Source organism: Nipponia nippon, unplaced genomic scaffold (genome assembly GCF_047370975.1).
Source record: "Nipponia nippon isolate SJK-2023a ecotype South Korea unplaced genomic scaffold, ASM4737097v1 scaffold_9, whole genome shotgun sequence".
NCBI classification, from domain to species: domain Eukaryota; kingdom Metazoa; phylum Chordata; class Aves; order Pelecaniformes; family Threskiornithidae; genus Nipponia; species Nipponia nippon.
This window is the reverse complement of record NW_028262413.1, coordinates 8,766,048-8,786,297: the sequence shown is the minus strand read 5'-3', so window position 1 is coordinate 8,786,297 and position 20,250 is coordinate 8,766,048. Positions and strand designations below refer to the sequence as shown.

The 20,250-nt window shown below is 39.9% G+C and overlaps 1 protein-coding gene across 18 annotated transcripts in view; it reads right to left on the bottom strand.

Annotated features, from left to right (window-relative positions):
* SLC25A26 (solute carrier family 25 member 26) overlaps positions 1 to 20,250 on the bottom strand; it is a 133,706-nt gene that overhangs the window by 95,046 nt on the left and 18,410 nt on the right. For all 18 annotated transcript variants that reach the window (XR_015701183.1, XR_015701180.1, XR_015701181.1 and 15 more), the window contains 2 exons: positions 17,975 to 18,079; positions 16,491 to 16,538 (listed from right to left, as the gene is read on the bottom strand). Coding sequence is in view for 12 of the 18 variants with exons in the window: in XM_087742904.1 (XP_087599030.1) it covers positions 16,491 to 16,538; positions 17,975 to 18,079 (153 nt within the window). In the remaining 6 variants the exon portion in view is untranslated. The remainder of the gene's footprint in view (positions 1 to 16,490; positions 16,539 to 17,974; positions 18,080 to 20,250) is intronic.

The window sequence follows — 20,250 nt, the reverse complement described above, 5'->3', positions numbered from 1 at the left end:
ATCTGGAATATCTAGGCAAGGTGAGTTTTCTCTCAATCACCACGCATGGAGGTCCATGGTGGTTCAGCAGCCTCTTAAATCACACAACTACACTGCCTTCCTCAAACGCCCTCCTAAAATTCTGAATCAAGCATCAACAATCGTGACGCAGGCTCTAAAAAGTACAGGAATGAAAACAAACACATCCGGGCTTTTTTGTTGGCTGGTGTTTGAAACTTCGCCACAGCATCCAGTTCACTTCTCAGACATTTTTTCCACAGTCGTTAGATGTATACACACTTCTGTTTTTTAAAAGCAGCTCATATTTTACATATTATCATCAGTCTGAGAGATGTAGATCATAAAAGGCACAGTGAGAAGACACAGTAACATCCAAGTTTATCCAGAGAACATTTATCCACCAGGCACATTCATATTGTCTCTCAACAGAGCGTATGACACGTATCATAACATCAGGGAAGGGAACGCTTCAGTGATTTGTAGAGGCATCGTGAGCTTTATTCTTCTTCCAGTCCATGACAGTTGAGGCCAGAAGTGCCTGACCTGCCACAGAAATTCCTGGGCTTAGTTTCTAATTGCATTCTTTCAGAAACTACATGTTCTGAAAATAACAGCTAGTACCATTAAATATTCAGAATAAGTATCTCTCAACTATCTAAAATTCAAAATGAACAGATTAAACACACATCTAAACTTACAACCAAGGTGAAAAAACAATAGAAAGCACTGGTGACAGAGCTGTAAATCCAAAACAAAATTCCTACTCGTTACTTTAAGATAAAGCATTAGCACTCATAGAAAACATGCCTATATTTCAGAGCACCAAAAAGGGTAAATAAATTAGAGGAACAAAGAATAACCAAAAAAATGCATAAAACATAATCTTGTGGGATACAGTTTTGATACAAACGCTAGAGACAACCAGAAGAGGAATAACGTTTTTCAGAATCTAATTCTACCAAATCCCAGAAGCTTCAGATATTAATTTTAAATTAAAAACAAATCCTGCTGAGCTTCAATCCCAAAGCCCTCACAGAGGCACCCCTTTTACCTGCTCAGAGCAGCCCTCGTTGTCCTTTTGCTCTTCATCATACCCTCCTAGCGAATTCCAAGCCCAGTGAGCCCATCTCTTCCCAACTGGTCAAGCCAGAATCTTCAGCTTGAACAACCAGCTGAGCAAAATAAAAATTAAGTAGCTCAATAATACAAATTACTCAAGCTAAAGCTAAAGAGTAAATTTTCACTGAATCATTTCTCTTAGAAAATGCAGTCTATCAAAACTTCTGAAAGAATTAAAAACACAAAGACGGATAGTCCCTGCAGTGGCGTTCTCTCTTTTGTTTTTGAAAGCCAGTGCAGAAACCAAAGGTCTTTAGAACTGGCAAGAAAAAAACACCACGCTGAAAGCATCCACAAACATTTCTCACATTGAAAATTACATGCGCTACCCATTTCCTTTCTGCAGGGTGTTCCCTTTGCAAAACACAAGGCCTTACAGCCAGCCAGAGCGCGTGACAAGGACCCTCAAGTGCCCATGAGCGAGTGCGTTGCTCCCAAAGGGAAATCAATGGGGATAAGAAAGCACAAAATCAGTTGAAAACTCTTCCTCCCATTGTCAGGTTTTGACCAAGTCTGGAATTAAACACAAGACCTTACACAACGCTAAGAGCATCAATGCCTTTCACTGCACCTCCGTGTTCTCGCTGTTGCGACTCCTCAGGTTTTCCTTGTCATCTGCTGTTGTTTTCTTGTTTGTGACAGCTCCAGCTGAATTTTGACGTCAACTCTTTCTCTCATACCCCACTATATCTACATACCTCAGGGTTCTTTGGATGTGTAAAGCTTCCCCCCCATCCCCAGCCCAGAAGTGAAATCCTCTGCCAAGCACGGCAGATGCGGGATGAAGTTGTTCCAAAGCTGTCAAGAATTCTCATGGTGAGAATTTCTCTTTCTGAAACCTCTTCTCTGCCCATAGCTTTGTTAGCTGTTCTTCTGGTTATTACTTTTCAGGCAAACTGCAATGTTCAAAAGACTTTGCAACAAAGGTGAGGGACCACCATGCAGTCACCCTGCAGAAGCCTCTGCCAGACAGGTCTGGGAGACACGCGGTCTTGGGTTGTGCCCCAACTTGTCAACCCACAATTCTGCTGAAAGGGAAGTCAGCAGGAAAACACTGATGGGAGCATGATTTGGCCCACAAAGATTAAAAGTTTATCTGTGTAAGATGATGTTTTGCAAGGCAGGACACAGAAATAAGTAAGTGTGTTTTGGAGGAAAGTTTTGAAGGGAAAGATAAATAGGGAAGGATCATTTGTTTTCACAGATAATAAATATAAGCTGCCCCCCCCCCTCCCCCCCAAATATCAGTCATTAGTATAAGAAATCTCTGAGCCAGCTGCATCCATTCAAAAGGGTTAATGTAAAAGTTTGGGATTTGTAGTACCTGCTTTTAGTCATTTTTGGTGGGGGTGCTGGTAGGAACAAGGACGCACTGAAGGAAGGTTGAATGCTTGACTCTTAACAGCTGCGAGCCTGAAACACAGCAGGGCACCTTTCCTCCCTCCTGCCTTCCCTGGGGATTTCACATCTGGCCCCAAGGAGAGACAAGGTAGCGGACTGGACAGAACATGGGTCTGATCCCATCAGGCAAGGTCTGACTTGCCTGCTCGGGTTTTCTCATCTGCCACCCACAGAAATCAATGCTGCAAGTGTGGTGAGATATCTGGCACCTTAGCAAGGGACTATAAACAGAAAAGGGACAGGGTTGCTTAGAAAAGCAGCTTGTCTTTCTGCTAACTTTCAAGCTTATGGGGTTTTTTTGAGGGGGTGGAGGGCTGCAGTAAATTTTCACTGAGTACAAAGTTATATATTAGGGGCTGTATAGGACAAGAACTTCATCTCAGTAGACCCCAAAGCACTAGGAGAACAACTCTTAAGCGTTTATGTAGAACCCAGGTAATTACACTAACTATGCAGTAGGAAAAAACCCCATTGCACTACCGCTGAATGCTGAACTTTTCTAAGCAAAACACTGGGAGTTAAATAAGAAGCAATGGAGTTACCCACCTGGAAAGCTGATGGTAAAATACTGAGAAGCCATAATTCCCCACATTCCTTTGCTACCAAGAAATCATACAGCCCTTTCATAACTAACTGATAAGCCCGGAGGTAGTGCATTTAACGAACTATTGAAAGGCAATGTTGCTTATTGAACTAGGTCAGCACCTGTGTATGTCTTTAAGGAGTAACAAACAGAGCCTGCCTGGTTATCTCCAGCTACTGTCTGCTAGCTGGCACAGCACAGTTCAAACCACCACAAAGTTCAGAACTAGGAAAAAGGCTGCTATGTGCAAGCTGCAGCAGGGAAAGGAGTTACTCAAGTAAGTTACTGCATGGTGCTGTGAAAATAAACCTTTGGTTCACTTGTTTTATACTGCTGAAAGAGTAAAGGAAGACACCCATTGCCATCAAGTTGTGGAGGATCTGGGATACAGGAGATGGTTGCTTTTGACTTCATAAAGCATCTGCTGATGTAGTCTGGGGTGCACATTAAGACAGAGGAATGCTTGCTGCTTCTCTTAAAACATTAAGAATGAAGAGAGCTATCTTTGGTAGCTTTCTCTAGGAAATCTCAAAACATGAATAGTTTATTAATCTGATTCAAAACTGTAACTAGAAGTGAGGTCTCTATGTAAAAGCAGAAGTCATGAATGCGTTTGATGTATTTTAAGCAAGGCACTGAACTGCGGTTGTTATTTACAGATCAAAGAAGCTCCAGCAGTGTCCTGAAACAATCTAAGTGAGAAATGCCAAAATCTGATTTCATCCATGCCCATATGTTGTTTTGAACTCATAATTCACAGAATTGGTCACTATATTGAACTAATTATCAAGCTTAACGCTTGCCAATTTTGATGGCTGTGCTCCCTTATAAAAAAGTCAGGTTTGAAGGGAAGCAGACTGATACACTGGAAGACGTGCGGCCTTTATTGAAACCTGGGGAGGAAAAGCAATGAACATACAAAAAATACCCCCTCCCTCCAAAAACCAAACATCGTTTATTTTTCTAAATGGTTGCTGAGACACAGATTAGCAAAGCAAATAGTTTGCATTAACCAATACATATAAAGTGGTTAATTCCTCCTCCCCCCAAAAAAAAGTTTCTTGTAACAGTTAAGTGGAAAATATCCACGCTATCTAAAAATCTAATGAGAAGATATGTTGTACATGGAAGTAAAATTAAAACAATTTCACAGCACAGCCCAATACATTTCAATTAAAGTACTAATAACAGTTAAAAGAAACACTGAGAAAGTATTTCTGCAGGCGGTAATATATAAGCAAATTGTATTCTGGTATCAGTAAAGACCTTAAAAATTACCTTTTTGCCAGTTAGCTACAGTGGTTGGAAATGACCGCAAACATTAGCTTGCCAAAGAAGTGATTTCAGGAATCACACAGCTTAGGCTATAATTAAAAAGCAATCTATGGGAAATAGGTTACTACCAGTATTTAGCAGCTAATTTGTTAGTTAATGCCTTAACAAAGCTCTCCTTTGATTGCAGTGGAGGGGGAACAACTTCAAGAGGATTAGTTGCTATTAAGACTTGTACTCAATTGTTGAGAATGCTGATGCGCTCCTGCAATTACAATTGCATAGGATTCAGCAGGGAAGCTCGAGGGATTCAGCCTGTGCCGCAGCCAGCCATTCACACATGAGGGCAGAGGTCCGGCCTCTGAATTTTAAGGACAACTTGCAGAGTTCCCTCACGAATGTACAAATGTGAGTGTTTGCTAATTAATAGATAGGTGCAAGCCGAATGTTCCTTGATGCCAATCACACGTTTTATTTTATTATCACTCACATCAATGTGGGTTTTTTTTCCCCCACCCCTATATTCTTTAATTCTATTTCTGAAGGAGCAGTCACGTAACTGCTGGAGTCTCTGGATAGCATTTTTCATCAAGCTAATGTGATACTTCATTTGATTTTCCTTCTGACAAAAGTGATAACACAAAAGAGATTTTCTGTCAACTTCTAGGTATACCATATTTAAGTCACATTACTGGAAATAAACATAACGGTAACCTACAAATATATTTCATGTACTGACAAGATATAATCGACTCAAAGCTACCATCACTTGCTACTATCTCCTACTATAGTTACTATCCTGCTGGTCAGGGCAAGGAATTAAACACCTCACTAACCCCAGACTTAAGAAGTTAAGTCATAGGAAACATAGCCTACAAACTTCTAGGTAACAAGACAGAGGGAAAAAATCCAAACTCACCCATATTTAGGAATTGCTTTTCCTGCCAACACTACCTCTTCAGGCTCTTATTACCATATTTCGATTGCAAAGACTTTCCTATAGCAAAAGCTGTGAATAAAAATATATTTAACAACCTAATTGAACCTATGGCATACTTTCTATGTAAAGGTTGGTTTGGAGAGCTGTAGCCCAGCTGACACAGAACCTCAGGAAGCCTTCCACTGCAGAGCAAAGCAAAGAGGCCCATTAATCATATTTATCAAGATTGTCTACCCTGGCTTTCATGCAGTTAGGGGAAATGTGCTATTCTACTTCAGCAACAAGGAGCAAGGCTAAAACAAACTGACCTAACTGCACGGGTCACTTCCAGAAATAGAAAGTATACTAGCAGCACAGCTGTACAGGCCAGAAGGCAAAATGCTGGGAGGGTTGGAGAAAAAGGGAGGAAAAAAATCCACCCAAACCTTGTGAGGTATGTAGCCAGTGGCAAAATTATACTGGGCCAAATTTTGCTTTAATTGGCATTCAGTACACTGAAAGTCAGCTCATGGCCTTCCATTTCATGAGACTCCTAAAATATTTTCGTGCACTTCAGGATTTCATATCAGCAAAAGCAAGAATGGAGCAGATAACCTCCTGCTGAGGTACGAGCATATTATTTATTCTGATATGTATGGATACTTCTTTATTTGCTCTTCTCTTTTTAAGAGACTGTACAATGTCAAATGCAAACAAAGAATACAATGTACTGGCTGTTCTCCCATGGAAAGCAGGGGTAGCATCCTGGATTATGTTTTTCTCTTTTTTGGGGGGGGTTGTTCTGTCTGAAAGAGCACTGAGAGGCCTCAGCTTACTCATGACACAAATTCATCCACGTCACATATTGTGCATCGCTAGCGGCCTTTAACTGGGAAAGATTCAAGCCTGGGATAGCCAGGTCTGGCAGAGTGGCCCGAGCACTGCTGCATCTGCAGCGTGATGCCAAAATGTTCAGGCCAAGCTCTACTTTATCGTAGCTAGACCCGCTGGCTTTGAAAAGCAAGAACGCAATTTTCACATATTCAACCAGCATAAAAAAGAAAATTTGCAGAGCTTACACTTTATTGCCTTCTATAAAATTAACAGAAAAATAAAAGTGAGATAAGAACCTGGTTTAATAACATGATTTCCATCTGCAGTATACACACCAGGCCTGCTTTGCCTACATTTCTATAAAAATAAGGAAAATCATGTTACCACCCATCTCTCCTGTTCCATCCCTCACATGCCTTTCAAACTACATACAAAGTGACATGGGATTCTCAGATTAAGGTGCACACCACATGAGGATTATCCCAAAGATTATAAAGCTTATTGCTTTTTTTTTAAAAACAGATAAGCTAAAGAAATGCAGAATCTTGGCAAAAACTGATGCTAAAATAAAATTTGAAATAGCTTACTACACAAGCTATGAAGTCTCAGCACGGACACTGTAATGTGTCATGATCATACAACCTCCTTTCTGTTATGATCACATAGGCATTATTCCACTGGGCAAGAACACATGGGGAATGCTACAGACCTTATTCAATCAATTCATATCAAACGGAAACCTAGTCAAAGTTAAAAAATAGGAATCCATAAAATTATTCCCAAACTAAATCTCACTCAATTTAGTCACACAAGTTAGTCCCAGGAAATTCAATGGACTAGTCCCCAGAGTCAAATAAAAGTAATATTTCAAATTTTATGTTTCCTTTGCAACTAGGTTGAGAGGCAGGATTAAAGCAAAGTCAATTCCAAGATCCACAGGTCATCCTAAAATGAGACCCCTTGCGACAGGCATTGCCTTGGGCTGGCACTGCGGCAATCACAAGCATTGTGTGCCCTCTAGTGTATGACAGCTTGTAGCACTGAAGTCAATATGCCCATAGCAAGGAAGAAACAGAAGAAAGGTCACTGTGCTCCATTGTTTTGTTTGTGGTTTTTTTTTTTTTAAATAGAAACAAAAGTTCCAGTGCCCAAAATTAACTTCTTTTCCCTTAACCAGCTGAAATGTTTACTATAAGGATTGGTTGCTATTGCATTCCTAAGATTCCCCTTTAAACAAGCTGGGAAAGTTGTTTCATCTATTCCATTAGTTAAAACCAGCCAAATCTGGCCCTGAAAATATACTGAACCTAGGTATGACTTTCAGTATTGTCTTTTTGGGGGGTCACTTCTCCTACACTCAAAACAGTGGAATCAATTCTTATTTTCTACAATAAAAAGCTAGTCTTTAAAAAAAAAAATTGAAGTATGACCTGTATTAAGCACTTGGAAGAATTGTTCTTATAGCAGACTCTCACAAGCACCTCTCTAGCCATGCTCCCAAACTTTATCATAACTGGGGTAAATTACATGAGCTCTCTGCCACAGATCTGGTTTCTTTTTCACATCTTTACCATAACTTTTGGGTTTCAGATTCAACTTTTCAGTTTCATATTTCTCAGTAGATGCCTAATACTTATTTATATATACATATTACATGTAACGTAAACAAGTAACAGAGCAAGTATTATATGCATATATCTATCTGTATATATTAAAAAAAAAATCTAGTGACACGTCAGGGTTGGGTGGAATTATTTATGGTCAAATGAAAGCATGGTTTCAGGAGCAGCAGTCTAGATTAAAATCAGTTTTCTCTCTTCTACATGTTTAGCTGCATCCCTCCGATTCTGCTGTTGTACCTACAGATGACAGATCATGACCACCACTGTCTTTGAAAATCTGCACAAATGGTAATTCAAGTGCTAAGGCTCCCTCCAAAACCAGCACCACTGACAGGCACATTATTATGGATACATGCAGACCTGAACTTTCATATTGAGGATATGGATGACGGATTCCTAGACTTAATGCTAGGATGACTTAAGAGGAGACCCCAACTGCCTGCCTCACCCCACTGACAGAGGTCTCTCACTTACCCTGTACCAGCACCAGCAGAAGCTACTGTATGTCAGGCCCTCCTCTGAACTCCAGCTCAAAGCCCCCCGCTTTGTGCTACTTTGATTTAAACTACAGAGGTGCTAAACTCTCAGCAGAAAGGAGACTCTCCCAAACAAATCACCAGAGCTCACGTGTCAATACCTTCAGACCTCTGTCTTGCTGAAGAAGCTTTAACAAGCTACAGAATATGAAGACATTGTCTTTCTGAAAACATCACCTTTCTAATAAAAGAGAAAGCAAGATGACAGCCACCACTCAATTTGTGGCTGGAGACCCAAGTGCTGAAGGCTCTCGGCCACTGCCAAGCTCAAGGGCAAGCAGAAAGCCGACAGCCTGGGCTCCTGGCCCCACGCCAGCCCTGCTCCCCAGAACTCTCACTATGCCCTCAGGTCCTGAAGCACATCTTCTCTCGACCAGAGTAGACACTGGGGTCTTTGTGTTAAAGCAGAACTGCCGGTTGAGATAACATCATACAAGGAATTTTGGGAAAAAGCTTTTGATCTTGGATTGCTGAGTCTTTTAACTGTGCTTCTGGTCTTTAGCAGATGTAGAGAAGCTAGGTAGTAGCTGCCCAAGTATGAAAACCAGATAATCGCTATTAATACTGACAGCGGTGCGATTCTGCCAGTAGAACTCTTCCACTGTAAAAATCATGTTTTGGTCTACTTCAGGCAAGAATTTCATCCTTGAAAGACAGTCCTGTTAGAAAATTGCTAAATTGCTTGTTGTTCCAGACCAAACACACATATTTATAGGCCTAGTTGCTTCAGAGACTGCAAGACCCTTGACAAGGTATTATTAAAAACAATACCACATTTTACACATACATGCATCCATACGTCTCTTTGTACAGATTTTATATAAACAGATACACTGCATGCACGTATCTTTTTAGGGTTAGAGAATTACCCTCTTCAGCACAGACATACAAAAATTGCTTCACCCACGAATGAAATGCGGTTTTCACCAGATAGAGCCTGGCAACCCTTCAGCCATCAGCAGGATTACTCTACAACTTGGTAAAACGGGAAATCTTGTCTCCCACTGGGAACTACAGAAAGAATTTAGACAGATAAAATACAGTTGCCCATAGTGGAATGTAACTGTGGAATTAAAACTAAAAGTCACCACTCAGCCAAAAATTCCACAAATTTTTGTTTGATTCTTTCTTTTTTGCTTTTACACAGTCACAAGTGTTAAGGCCAGCCAAATTTTACAGAAGTAGGCACAACTGTCTAATCCCATTAGACATGTAGTGGCTTCCCCTGACTTCAGTGTCATGCTATCAGGCTACAATGCATATAATATCAAAGTTATTCCATTAACTCTAATATCCTTAGTTGGCCCTGGAAAGCTTTAAAGATGTTATTCATCCAATGACACTATCAGACAGCTTTTTCTTTTTTTTTAAATACCCCCTATAATCACTTTGATTTGCTACTTAGTACTTTTACTATTTTAAGCCTTTTCTCCTCCTTTTACAAGGACTCTTATCTCTCGGTGCCTGTTCTCCCTCTTGTTACAGTCCCACCTTCTCATCGGGGAAAGGGATGCTTTCTGTGTGTTCTCCTTCATGAGGGATTTGCAACCATTTCTGATCCTTTGTCACAGATAATTTTATTTAGGTGGGGAAATTCATGTTCTCCACTGGAGGTAGCATGTGGAGTGTGCTCTTCAAACCATTGTGAAACATGTAAAAATCAAAGGCAATCAATATAAAGAATATAGTTCTTAGGTTAGTTAAAACTAAAAAAACCACCAAACAAAAACCAACAAAGAAACAAAAATATATCACAGCATGAAGAAAACCAGAACAAAGTTAAGCATTTTCTTCTTCCCAACTTGTTCTTGCCCAGAGTCTTGCTACTGACCCACAAAACGCATTCCTACACCATGAATACTGCAGAAAACATCACTTGCAAAAATGCTTTAGTAAGTTGCTTAGAGAATGTATGGAAATAGTATCTCTATTTCAAGCATGCAGTAGAATACGCTTCCTGCAAGACTCTGCTTGCATACACATTCATTTGGAAAGAATTTGCATTATCAAATCACATAAGCTGTTTTTAGTTCACCATTGGTTTCAAAGTGTTTTTTCTGTTCAAAGACCCTAGATGCAAGACTATAGTTTTCAAAATACAGAAACACTCTGCATATATGAAATTCTTTTCATCTGAAGATATCCACTGATGTCAGACAGATGCAATAATTGTATGCCCCACTGGTAAGCTACAAATCGATGGCAGCAAGAATGGCTGCATTCTGCTTCTAACCGGTATATACGGATACTGCACCTAGCCTGAGAAAGAGGGAGCGTTCAATCGGAAAATCTGAGATCATTGCACATGCTTGACAAAAAAAAAAAAAGACACCACCCCCCTACCCCCCCAACTACAACAAGGAATTTGCTTTAGGTCTCTGTCCACCCTGGCCAGTTTATTTGCCATTCAGGCATGTCACAAAACCTATTTCCCACAACTGGTAAATTAGAAAAAGCAGTGTTGTTTTGTGGTCTGTAAAAGTCATTTATAAGCGTGTTTTGAGATCTCCACTTTCATTTCCAAGTACTATTCCAGAGTTTGCAGGGAGAAGGTAATGAGCATAACCTACAACAGCAAAGGACAGTTATTCCTTTTGTCCATTTATCAGCGTTCCAGGTCACGAGCTAGGATGTGCCTGAGCCCTTATCCCAGAGCATGGACTTGTCTCCTGCTCTTACCCCACAAGAACTACCTTTAACCCTTATACACCTTTCGAAATGAAAATCCCTTGAATATAGATATCTAGAAGGATGCAAGTGTACAAGTGACACAAGAGCTGATACAACTCCACCGATAGGCTTTCCAAGGCAGAGAAGTGTTAAGCAGGGGGGGTGAGGCAGGGACTTATTTTTCAACTTTTCTCCCATTAATCATGTCACATAACTTCTGCACAATTTTCCACACGGCAGGGACTAGCTAGTTAATCCATTTTACAGCTCCCGTCCCTTTCATGAAACTGTTGTTGTTCTATAGGGAAACACCCAAGCCAAAGAAATGCTGGTTGCTCAGTACAAGGCAAAAACCCAGTGTTACGGATCCTGCCTGGCAAATTCCTAGTTAAACCTAACCTATCTAGAATTGCAAAAGAAAATAAAGCCAGCTCCGTTTTCCAGAAGGTAACAAAAGACAGATACTACACATATTTCATTAAGGAGGATGTTTATTTTTCCAAATATTGTATTAAGATAGTGTCCTGTTTGCCTATTTCTATCGACATCTGCTCTGTAATACATAGAGAATGATAGAAGATCAAAGTTTTAATTGTGCAAGTAAAAGAATGTATTAATAACATTCTTTCTGTCCTACAGCAACAGAGATAAACTTAAAAAAACCTCTAACAGCTCGGAGAACAGGATATTTATATAAAGATGTCCTAACAAAAGAAAAGCACGCAAAACCACCTCTAGTGGATAAACAAACTGGGCTCCCTGTTTGCAGACTGCTCCCTATCGAGCTCAGCCCTCGGAGATCCCCTCCCTGCCTCAGTCAACAGGGTCAACATATCTCAGCCGGGTTTCACATTTTTATACAAGCCTTTCTCAGCATCCTTTGTTCACTGACCCTTTAAATTTAGGAAAGTGCAGCAGGTGTACCTTTAAGGCCCATTTCGTTGCTAGTTGCTTTAGATTCCCTCTCCCAGGTAGTAAGTCATTTAAGAAGGGGGTTTTTTGTTGGGTCTTTTTTCTGCTAGCTCCTTCTTCATCTGCATAGGCTGCACTACGTACCCGCCATACCCCTTTTGTACACACATTATGTCAGGACACTAGTTCTGCGGCATACATACCACAAACCTCCTCCTCAGGAGACATTATTACTTCTTGGCTTTCTGATATTGGGAAGAGCCTGAATTTGTTGCCTGTTTGTCACACTGCTGCCATTCATTAATGCAACAGCATACTTTGAACTAGCTGTCCTTCTCCTCCCCAAAATGAATACAGCAGGGAGTGCTCTTCCTCACAAGACTGCAGCAGCTGCCTTTATCCGCTTAGGGCTCTGACTTTTATATGCTGAAAGGAAGAAAAAAAAAAAACGACCAACCACAAAACCAAACCAATCCACAACTGCACTAACTAGGACTCCCAAAAGTGATGACTAGGCTATCTCACCGAAAGTAAGATCAATAGCATGCTGTACAAGACTGGGTTTCAGATTTATCAGTTTTCTTTCAAATTCAGAGCTCCGAGACACGTTCTGAAAGAACATCGTCAAGTAAAGGATCGTTACCACCTCTACCTGAATGGGGGCCACCGCAAGAAGAGCCTGAGCTGTCTCAAAGTCTAAGAGGCAACACAGAGGACAAGCTTACTCAGGGCTACCTGCACTGCAAAGACCGACATATGAAAGCGATTCTCAGTCTCCTTTCAAGACATCCGTGAATTATAAAGCACCAGTCATCCTCCATCCCCTTTGTCTTTAAGGAAGAGTTTAATATTAATTTTAGCTCCTTTTGAATCTGTTCTGGACTAGGGCCCAGTCCATCTGCAATATTTTTTAAAGTGACAAATTAGATTAAAAACACACAGAACACCCACTCCGGACTCACTCGGTCCTTCCAAACGACAGTAACTCACGACAGAAGGGACGCTACAGTTAACCGTGGCACTGCTTGTACGAAGCTGCAACCTGCGCACAGACACGCAGAGGGTGAGGTAACTCACTGTACAGCGAGCTGGTGTACACAGGGAAACTGGACAAGGCACTTGCTTTTCTTTTGTGTTGTCCTCTCGTTCATAATAACGCCCTTTAAGACATCTGCTAGAGTCCTGTAACATTAATGGAAATGGAAAAGCTCCAACAGGAACTCAGGGGTTTCTCTCTTTTTCCCATGAACTGAACATTATGGAATTTTAACAGATGTTCTACTTGGTCATAGTTAATAAAATGAATTATGCAGGAATTAAAAATCTGGCTCCATTTGCTTACATAAGATCTCAGCAGCAGAACTACGTTCCCATTAAGCAATTCTAGAGTATTTACAGTGGATTTATAGTCTGCTCCTGCCTTGTTATAAGATGGCTGGAGATTTTACAAATGAACTTGTCTCTGTTGTGGAAAACAGGAATAAATTTACCTGTTCATTGACTGTTCTTAGTAGCACGATCCAGTTTCCACACTGATGCACACTGGTACACTACAACCATAGGAAAGGACAATTCTCACTTGGATTTGCTTTGGAAATGACATCATGGGAATTCCACATCATTTCACATCCTCCGATTTCTGCCGTTTATTCAAAGTCTCATTCAGCAACCTAATAACCATAGTCCCACTTTGTGCTTTATCACAAAAGCTTTCCTCTTGGAGCACAGATGTCTCTTTTGGGCTCCTACTGCCAACAGAATGATGCACTGTACCCCACTTCCCTTTCGATTTTAGGACTAATTCAGTGTAACTACATCAAAGGAAGATGTAAAGACCAAATCATAAGGGAGATGTGAGAGAAAAGGCACCAAAAAGTTGGTAGGTGAAAAGAGTCATAGCCAAAACTTCCAAGCATTGAGGTTCACTCAAAGTTATTTCCAAAAGCATTGCATATTTAGCCATCTTCTTTCTCTTCTAATATTCAACTGCACAGAAAGTATTCTGATGAGAAGATAAGGGGGATAAGTGAAAGAGTGAGAATCAAAAATGAAGGATGAAACAACTACCTTGCGCCAGAACAGAAGCAGCACAGCAGCTAATGCAAATTACATGGAGCAGAATAAGGCTGTCTTGAAAAGATCTACTATGCTATGGTAAAAATACAAGGTTTTAGCATTGCACTCCCTTTATAGACAATTGGACTCATTTTCACTTAAGTCTAAGCAGATCTCTGTCCAGGCACTGAAATCTGGTTTATGTAATACGCAAAATTTTATCCCAATGCAACAACTAAAATTAACCTTTCTTAAATTCTGGCCCAAGAATTTTGCCAGTGCAAGAATATCATCATCTGAAAAGCAGCAATATTCCCAGCCTCTTCCAAATATTTTAAAATGAAAAATCATGCATCAAAGCCCCTCTACCCAAAAATCCCACTCTGCTGTAACTAAACAAAGGAGTTTGTGTAAGTAAAGAACCAATGCATGTAAACAAACTGTCAGTATAAAAGTCAGCTGGCATTAAATATCAGCCTATATATGCTGTGCAGCTACCTGATGTGTCTAATAATGAATTAATATAGATTTTTATCTGAAAATAAGAGACTTTCCCTAAAGGAAGAAGTGTATGTAAAGAGAAGGGAAAATATCCAGATTAAATGTCAGGCTTACAACAGTTCCAGCTGAAGCTTCAGTATGCTGTTCTTACCTGAATGGACACCGCTTTACAATATCTAGTGTCAGAAAATGCAATGATCTTAACAGGGTGTCAAATTCAAAAGATATTTTTTTTTGAACGTCACTTATGATTTGTTTCATTTTGAAGAGAAAGCACATTTCATTTGGTAATCATTTATTTCTCATTCTATTGGACAGATTCTCCCGAAAAGCAATACTTCAGCTGAAATCAGTTCTGAAGGATCTTTTATGAATATACATAACAGAGAGGACCCCCATTAAATTTCCAACAAAGTGCTGCCATTTTGAGTAAACAAAGTTATCTCAGCAGGGTCACATACTATGCCATGAATGTGGTCTGCAGATTAATTACCACCCTGACATATGTCAAAACAAATTTGAAGGAGAATAGCACCCAATAGTAACCATGTGTTTTGTCTGTTAGTATGCGAAATCTGTATTCAATGGGATCTAAATTTATTCATTTATTCAGAATCCCTTAGAGAAATCAAAATGATTCGTTGGCCTTTTTTCCCCATCTCCAAATGAAATCTGAGTGAATAACATGCGTTTAGTGAGCCAGAAAATAAGTACAGGATGAAGCTATGGTGGGGGTTACATTTCAGAAAAGCAGGTGTCATCTCTGCACAAATAACTGATTTTTGAAACACTCAAAACTGCTAAAATAGACTGCAGTGCATTGTCATTTGTCAGCACTTCAAGGAACACTAAATTTGGTATTTCTTATTTTAGGTAATATCCATCTTTATTCCATATTGTAACAAGAGCTGGCTAACACAACTGTCCTAAAAACAGTTTTCAGCATGAAGAAAGGCTTTTGAATGCAGAGCTACTGAATGAAGGCTTAAAAAGCCTCTGCAACTGGCTTTATTATCAATGCAAACACAGCCAACAGATCTGATCCCGTGTTTAAAAAACAAAAGCAGCAAAGATCCAAACCTAGTTTACTCAGTTGAGTTATATAAGGAGAGAACAAACCCACACATACCACGTTGAACACAGAAGGTAAAGAACCCTCCCTGGACAATAGCTGTTTTATTTTGATAGGAATCGAGCCTCGTCTCTTTATTTAAGGTACTCATGGTACAACTTCTGCTTTGTCGAAAGATGACCTCCTGCATGCGATCTGATTCTGAAACAGTTTTAGACTGGGAGTTCATCAGTACGTTTTTCTACTTCTTTCATAATCTGCTTTCAGTTCACACAGAATATCAAACACTTCCATGACACTAATCCTGTGATTCACAGTACGTTTATGAAGAGATTTTAGTTTAGGAACTATTTTCCACCAAGCAGACCAAAATATTTTTAGCTCCTGGTTTCCCCCCCCCAACAGTGAAGTACTTCTGATTTAGAGTTAAGTAATGCCATATCACATCTACAGACTGGATGACTAAATGCATTTCTTTCACTCATTTAAAAAAAAAAAAAAAAAGAGAAAGTGCACATAATCCTCCCTATATACAGATGACAGATAATCTCTTGGCATCTGCTGACAAACATATTTTAAATCTGTCCGTGCCAAACTTGGCCTGATGCCACCAGTTCACCATTGTTGGCATATACACTTCACATGATGCAATCACAAGACTTGAGGAAGTTTTCAGTACCTTATTTTATGGTTTTCATCATGTTAACATATACATTTCCATCCTTCTATGATTTAGCAGCAACAGAACTGAGACATGGGATGGTAGATGACTTTTTGCATGTATCACAGGCTTTCTTAGTGCACGTTATCAGTATTCTATTTACATTACAGACTAGTAACTTATCTAGAATGAAATACGCCAGGATTTAGAGCTTATGGTTAGAGCAATTGATCTCAATTGTACTACTACCTCTTGTTAGAAAACAAAGTGAGGCAAAGGAATCAATTTTAAAAAAAAAAAAAAAAAAAAAAAAGAGAAAGACAAATGTTTTACCTCTCTTAATACTGTGCTTTTATAACCCCGATAAAGTCCTTGAATACCCTGTAAACCAACAAAAGAAAATATCAGCTATTAGGAATTAGTTTGCCAAAGACCACAATTTATTGGTGATTATGAGGCAAGCGTTACAGCCTTACTGAACTTCTTGCAAATTCATTATATTGATTATAACATTGTATACTGTATTCCATGATTTACAATGCCGGAGGGTTTTACGTTTATTTCAAAGATCATTTAACCACTGTTCAGAATAATAATCAGTTATAGAGAAGAAAATACACCTTATAGTTAAAATTTAAAGGGCAAGAAGGCACAGAAACACATTACTTCAAACTCTACTTGCCTAATATTTTGGTCTATAAGTATCCACTATCCCATAAATACTTTGAAACTTCTACTCTTCTGTTTAAATAGCCCATGCAAAATGAACCCATAGGATGACAGCTTCCTATGTCCACCTCCTTAGGCTTGATTCAGAGCTTTTATCAAGACAAATGTTTTGCATTTTTAACCAGCTGATAACATTCAAAACAATTAAAATTTTATTTTATAAGTACATATAAAAATTATGTTTAATATCTTATAGGACACCTTATTCCGTTGTTTGGCAAGTCTTATGGTTCTCTGGCCGGCTACAACAAGGGGAGAAAAAAAAAAAATACACTCTTTGGAGAGCACCAGCTTTTAGAGCAGAACAACCAAATCACAGAAAGAAGTTCCAGGAACCCTCTTATGCAGGGTTATCAATAGTTTTCATTTACAAGCAAATAAAAATCACGTGGATCGTTTAAAGGTCACATTTATGTCTTCCTTTTCCTGGCTTTTACACATGGAAGAGCGTATAATATTTTTCCCCACAGTGTTTTCAGGAGCCACTTTCTCTTATGGAATGCAACTTGAAAAACACCCCTTGTGAGACTCAGTAAAACCAGTGGTGAACAGGTTTTTACAGGAAGGAACAGTATAACTACTGAAGAGATGACAAAAGCCCTTAGTTTTCAAAAGTTACGAATACTGGATGAGCACTCATTTCCAGAGCTCCTACAGAGCCTCTCCGAAGTGGTGCCTTTAGGACGTCCCCTCCAAAGCCTGCTTCAAAAACGGGAAACCATTCAGCAAACTCTAGATACTGAGACTCACTGTCCTGTTCTCCCAAACAAGGACTGTTTGCATGAACACAAGCAGAGCTTTGGAAAGCTAAATCTTTTTTTTTTTTTTTTTTAGATGTAGGTACCTCACATAAAAAGAGGAGGGAAGAGAGTTGTTTAGAGTGTGCATGTAAGTGCATGCACATGGGTGAGGTGGGAGTTTGGTTTCCTTAAACATAACATACCAATCAGTTTTAATGACAGACGAATAGATGGGAAAGTGCTGGGAGAGCACAGAACTGGAATAAAGTTGTAGGAATGCTTCTGGACATGGATGGCACTGAGTGGGAAGAATGAAGCAACTTCTTTGAAATTTTGCTCTGAACTCACCTCATGATATAAGGTGTGGGAGAGAATTCGGAGGGTACTTGAGGACGGAGAAACCTGGGCCCTTTGCTTGACAACCTCAGATGGAACCCGTATGAGGCACGCAACCTGCAAAAGAACCATACGTTCAGAGAGCAATTCCTTTTGCTGCCTTACTCTTCATATAGCTGACACATTTGGAGATTGTCCAAGTACAGAAACCTGGGAAATGAGGAAATAATTTTTGTAATTATACAAGTGGAACTTAAAAGCTGTTTATGAGCAGTTTATGTATTTGCTCTATGTACTTTCTGAACAAAAAATTGTACTAACAGAAAAATGGAAGTACCCTTGAAATTTTTAACTTCCAAAACAGGAGTAGATTTGGGTGGGGAAAATCACCAACAAAATGAAAATTTTGAAGCCATCCTGTTTTTTGGCAGCCACAGGAATCTTTCCCCCCACTTTCACACATCTAAACTGGAGAGTCAGGACTTGGAGAACAACAAACTTCTTTCCTAGGTAGTTCCTTTGTGCCCTCTAGTGACTGACGGCAAGAGACACTCCCGTTAGCTTTAGATGCACACAATATAGTCAAGGTTTACCTTATAACACATACTGGATTTCATTTAAGGTGAAGCATTGGATTGATTCTTACACAATGAATTTACTAGGCAATAAAGGCCCCTGCAGCTGGATGTAACAATGTAGCTACTGCTACAAAGCTCCAGCTTTTCTGGAAAAACAAAGCAAAAACAAAAACCTGGTTTTAAAATGTTCACCTGCCACTACAACTACAGGTAGGAGTTAAGCTTGTGTGCGCCTAATTTTGAGGAATGAGGATCCTGAAGTGTCGGAGAGTTACAAGCATCTCATCTCTCTAGAAAATACCCGCTCATCAGCACTTAAACTTTCAAGAAGCATTTGTCTTCAGCTGGCCCCAGAGATACTTAAAGCAGTGCTGTTCTGGGACTGGTGGCAAAACACCAGAGACACCACGGGCCCTCACCAGATTTTTAGCCTTCCTTGGTCCCATCCTGTGCCGGGCTCAGGAACACACTGTGATGAACCCTAGACATGAAGGTAATCACCGAGTACTTCAAGTCAAGAGCAAACTAGGTGAAAGCTGTCCACCTGAAGTGGCAAACCAAGCTGCTAACTCAGAAACCCGCATGTGCCAAAGGAAGTTCAGGAATTCACTGCCAGATTGCCAGATTGCACAGAGACAGTAACTTGAGTGGCCATTTGTGGGTAACACGGTACAAGGTGTAAGTTCCATTTTCACAAAGAGACCAAGAAGTCCGTTATTGTGTTACATTCCTACAAGTTTACCAGACAACAATATCCAAAAGTCATTACAAACAGATCTAACTCCATATGCTCTTCAATTCTCAGGGTCAAAAATAACAAGTGACCCCAATCTGTCAAGAAAATAAGAACTGTCAAGTTTTTTGATAGTTCAGCATAAATATTTATAGAACTTCATGCTTCATAACACTCCGCGTCCTTATATTAGCTTTTTATTCCTTAAAAATATGGAGGCAGGAGGAAAGCTTTAAAAAGGCTCGGATGAAAACAATCTAGTCAATCAAGACCAGACAAAGAGCGCAGCGTGGCTTCCTGACATCTGGGGTGCTGCAGTTTTGGCAGGAGAAGGGTGGCTACAAAGTAATGTCTCCATTTCCCCCGGACTACTTGGGGTGCATTTCATTTCAAATTAACTTTGATGTTTCTCCCATTTGAATTTGCGCTTACAAGGGAATCTGTGGCTGCACAAGAACAAAAACAGTGATTACATTGTGCTGTTATGAAAGGAAATAAAGGCTCGTGTCACCCAGGCTGCGCTGTCAGATTGGCTCCACAGGGCACTTCTGGCACTAAAAAAGCCACGAGCTGCAACTGCCAACATCAGACCGAACAGTGACATTTTCGCTGCGCACCTGAACTTACAACGTGTTACCTTATTTGTTCCTACATGTGTACCTTACTATCAATAACAATCCCAGCAGTCTTTTGATGTCAGTCAAACACGGGTCTCTAAAGGGAAGTATGCAAGATTAAGTTCACACATGTCTTATTAGCCCACAAGGTTAAAAAAGTAACAACCTAGGACAGATGGGTGCAGAAAAATCTCAAATCTATTATGCTCAGATCTCAATCACTGCAGCACCTTCCAGGTAACACTGCTAAAGTTAAAAGAACACAACGCACATCTCCACCATTTTCTTTCTTTGCTGAATCTGTTCAAGCAGCACCAGTATGATAACATTGCACCAAGAGAATTCATACTTAAACTTTCA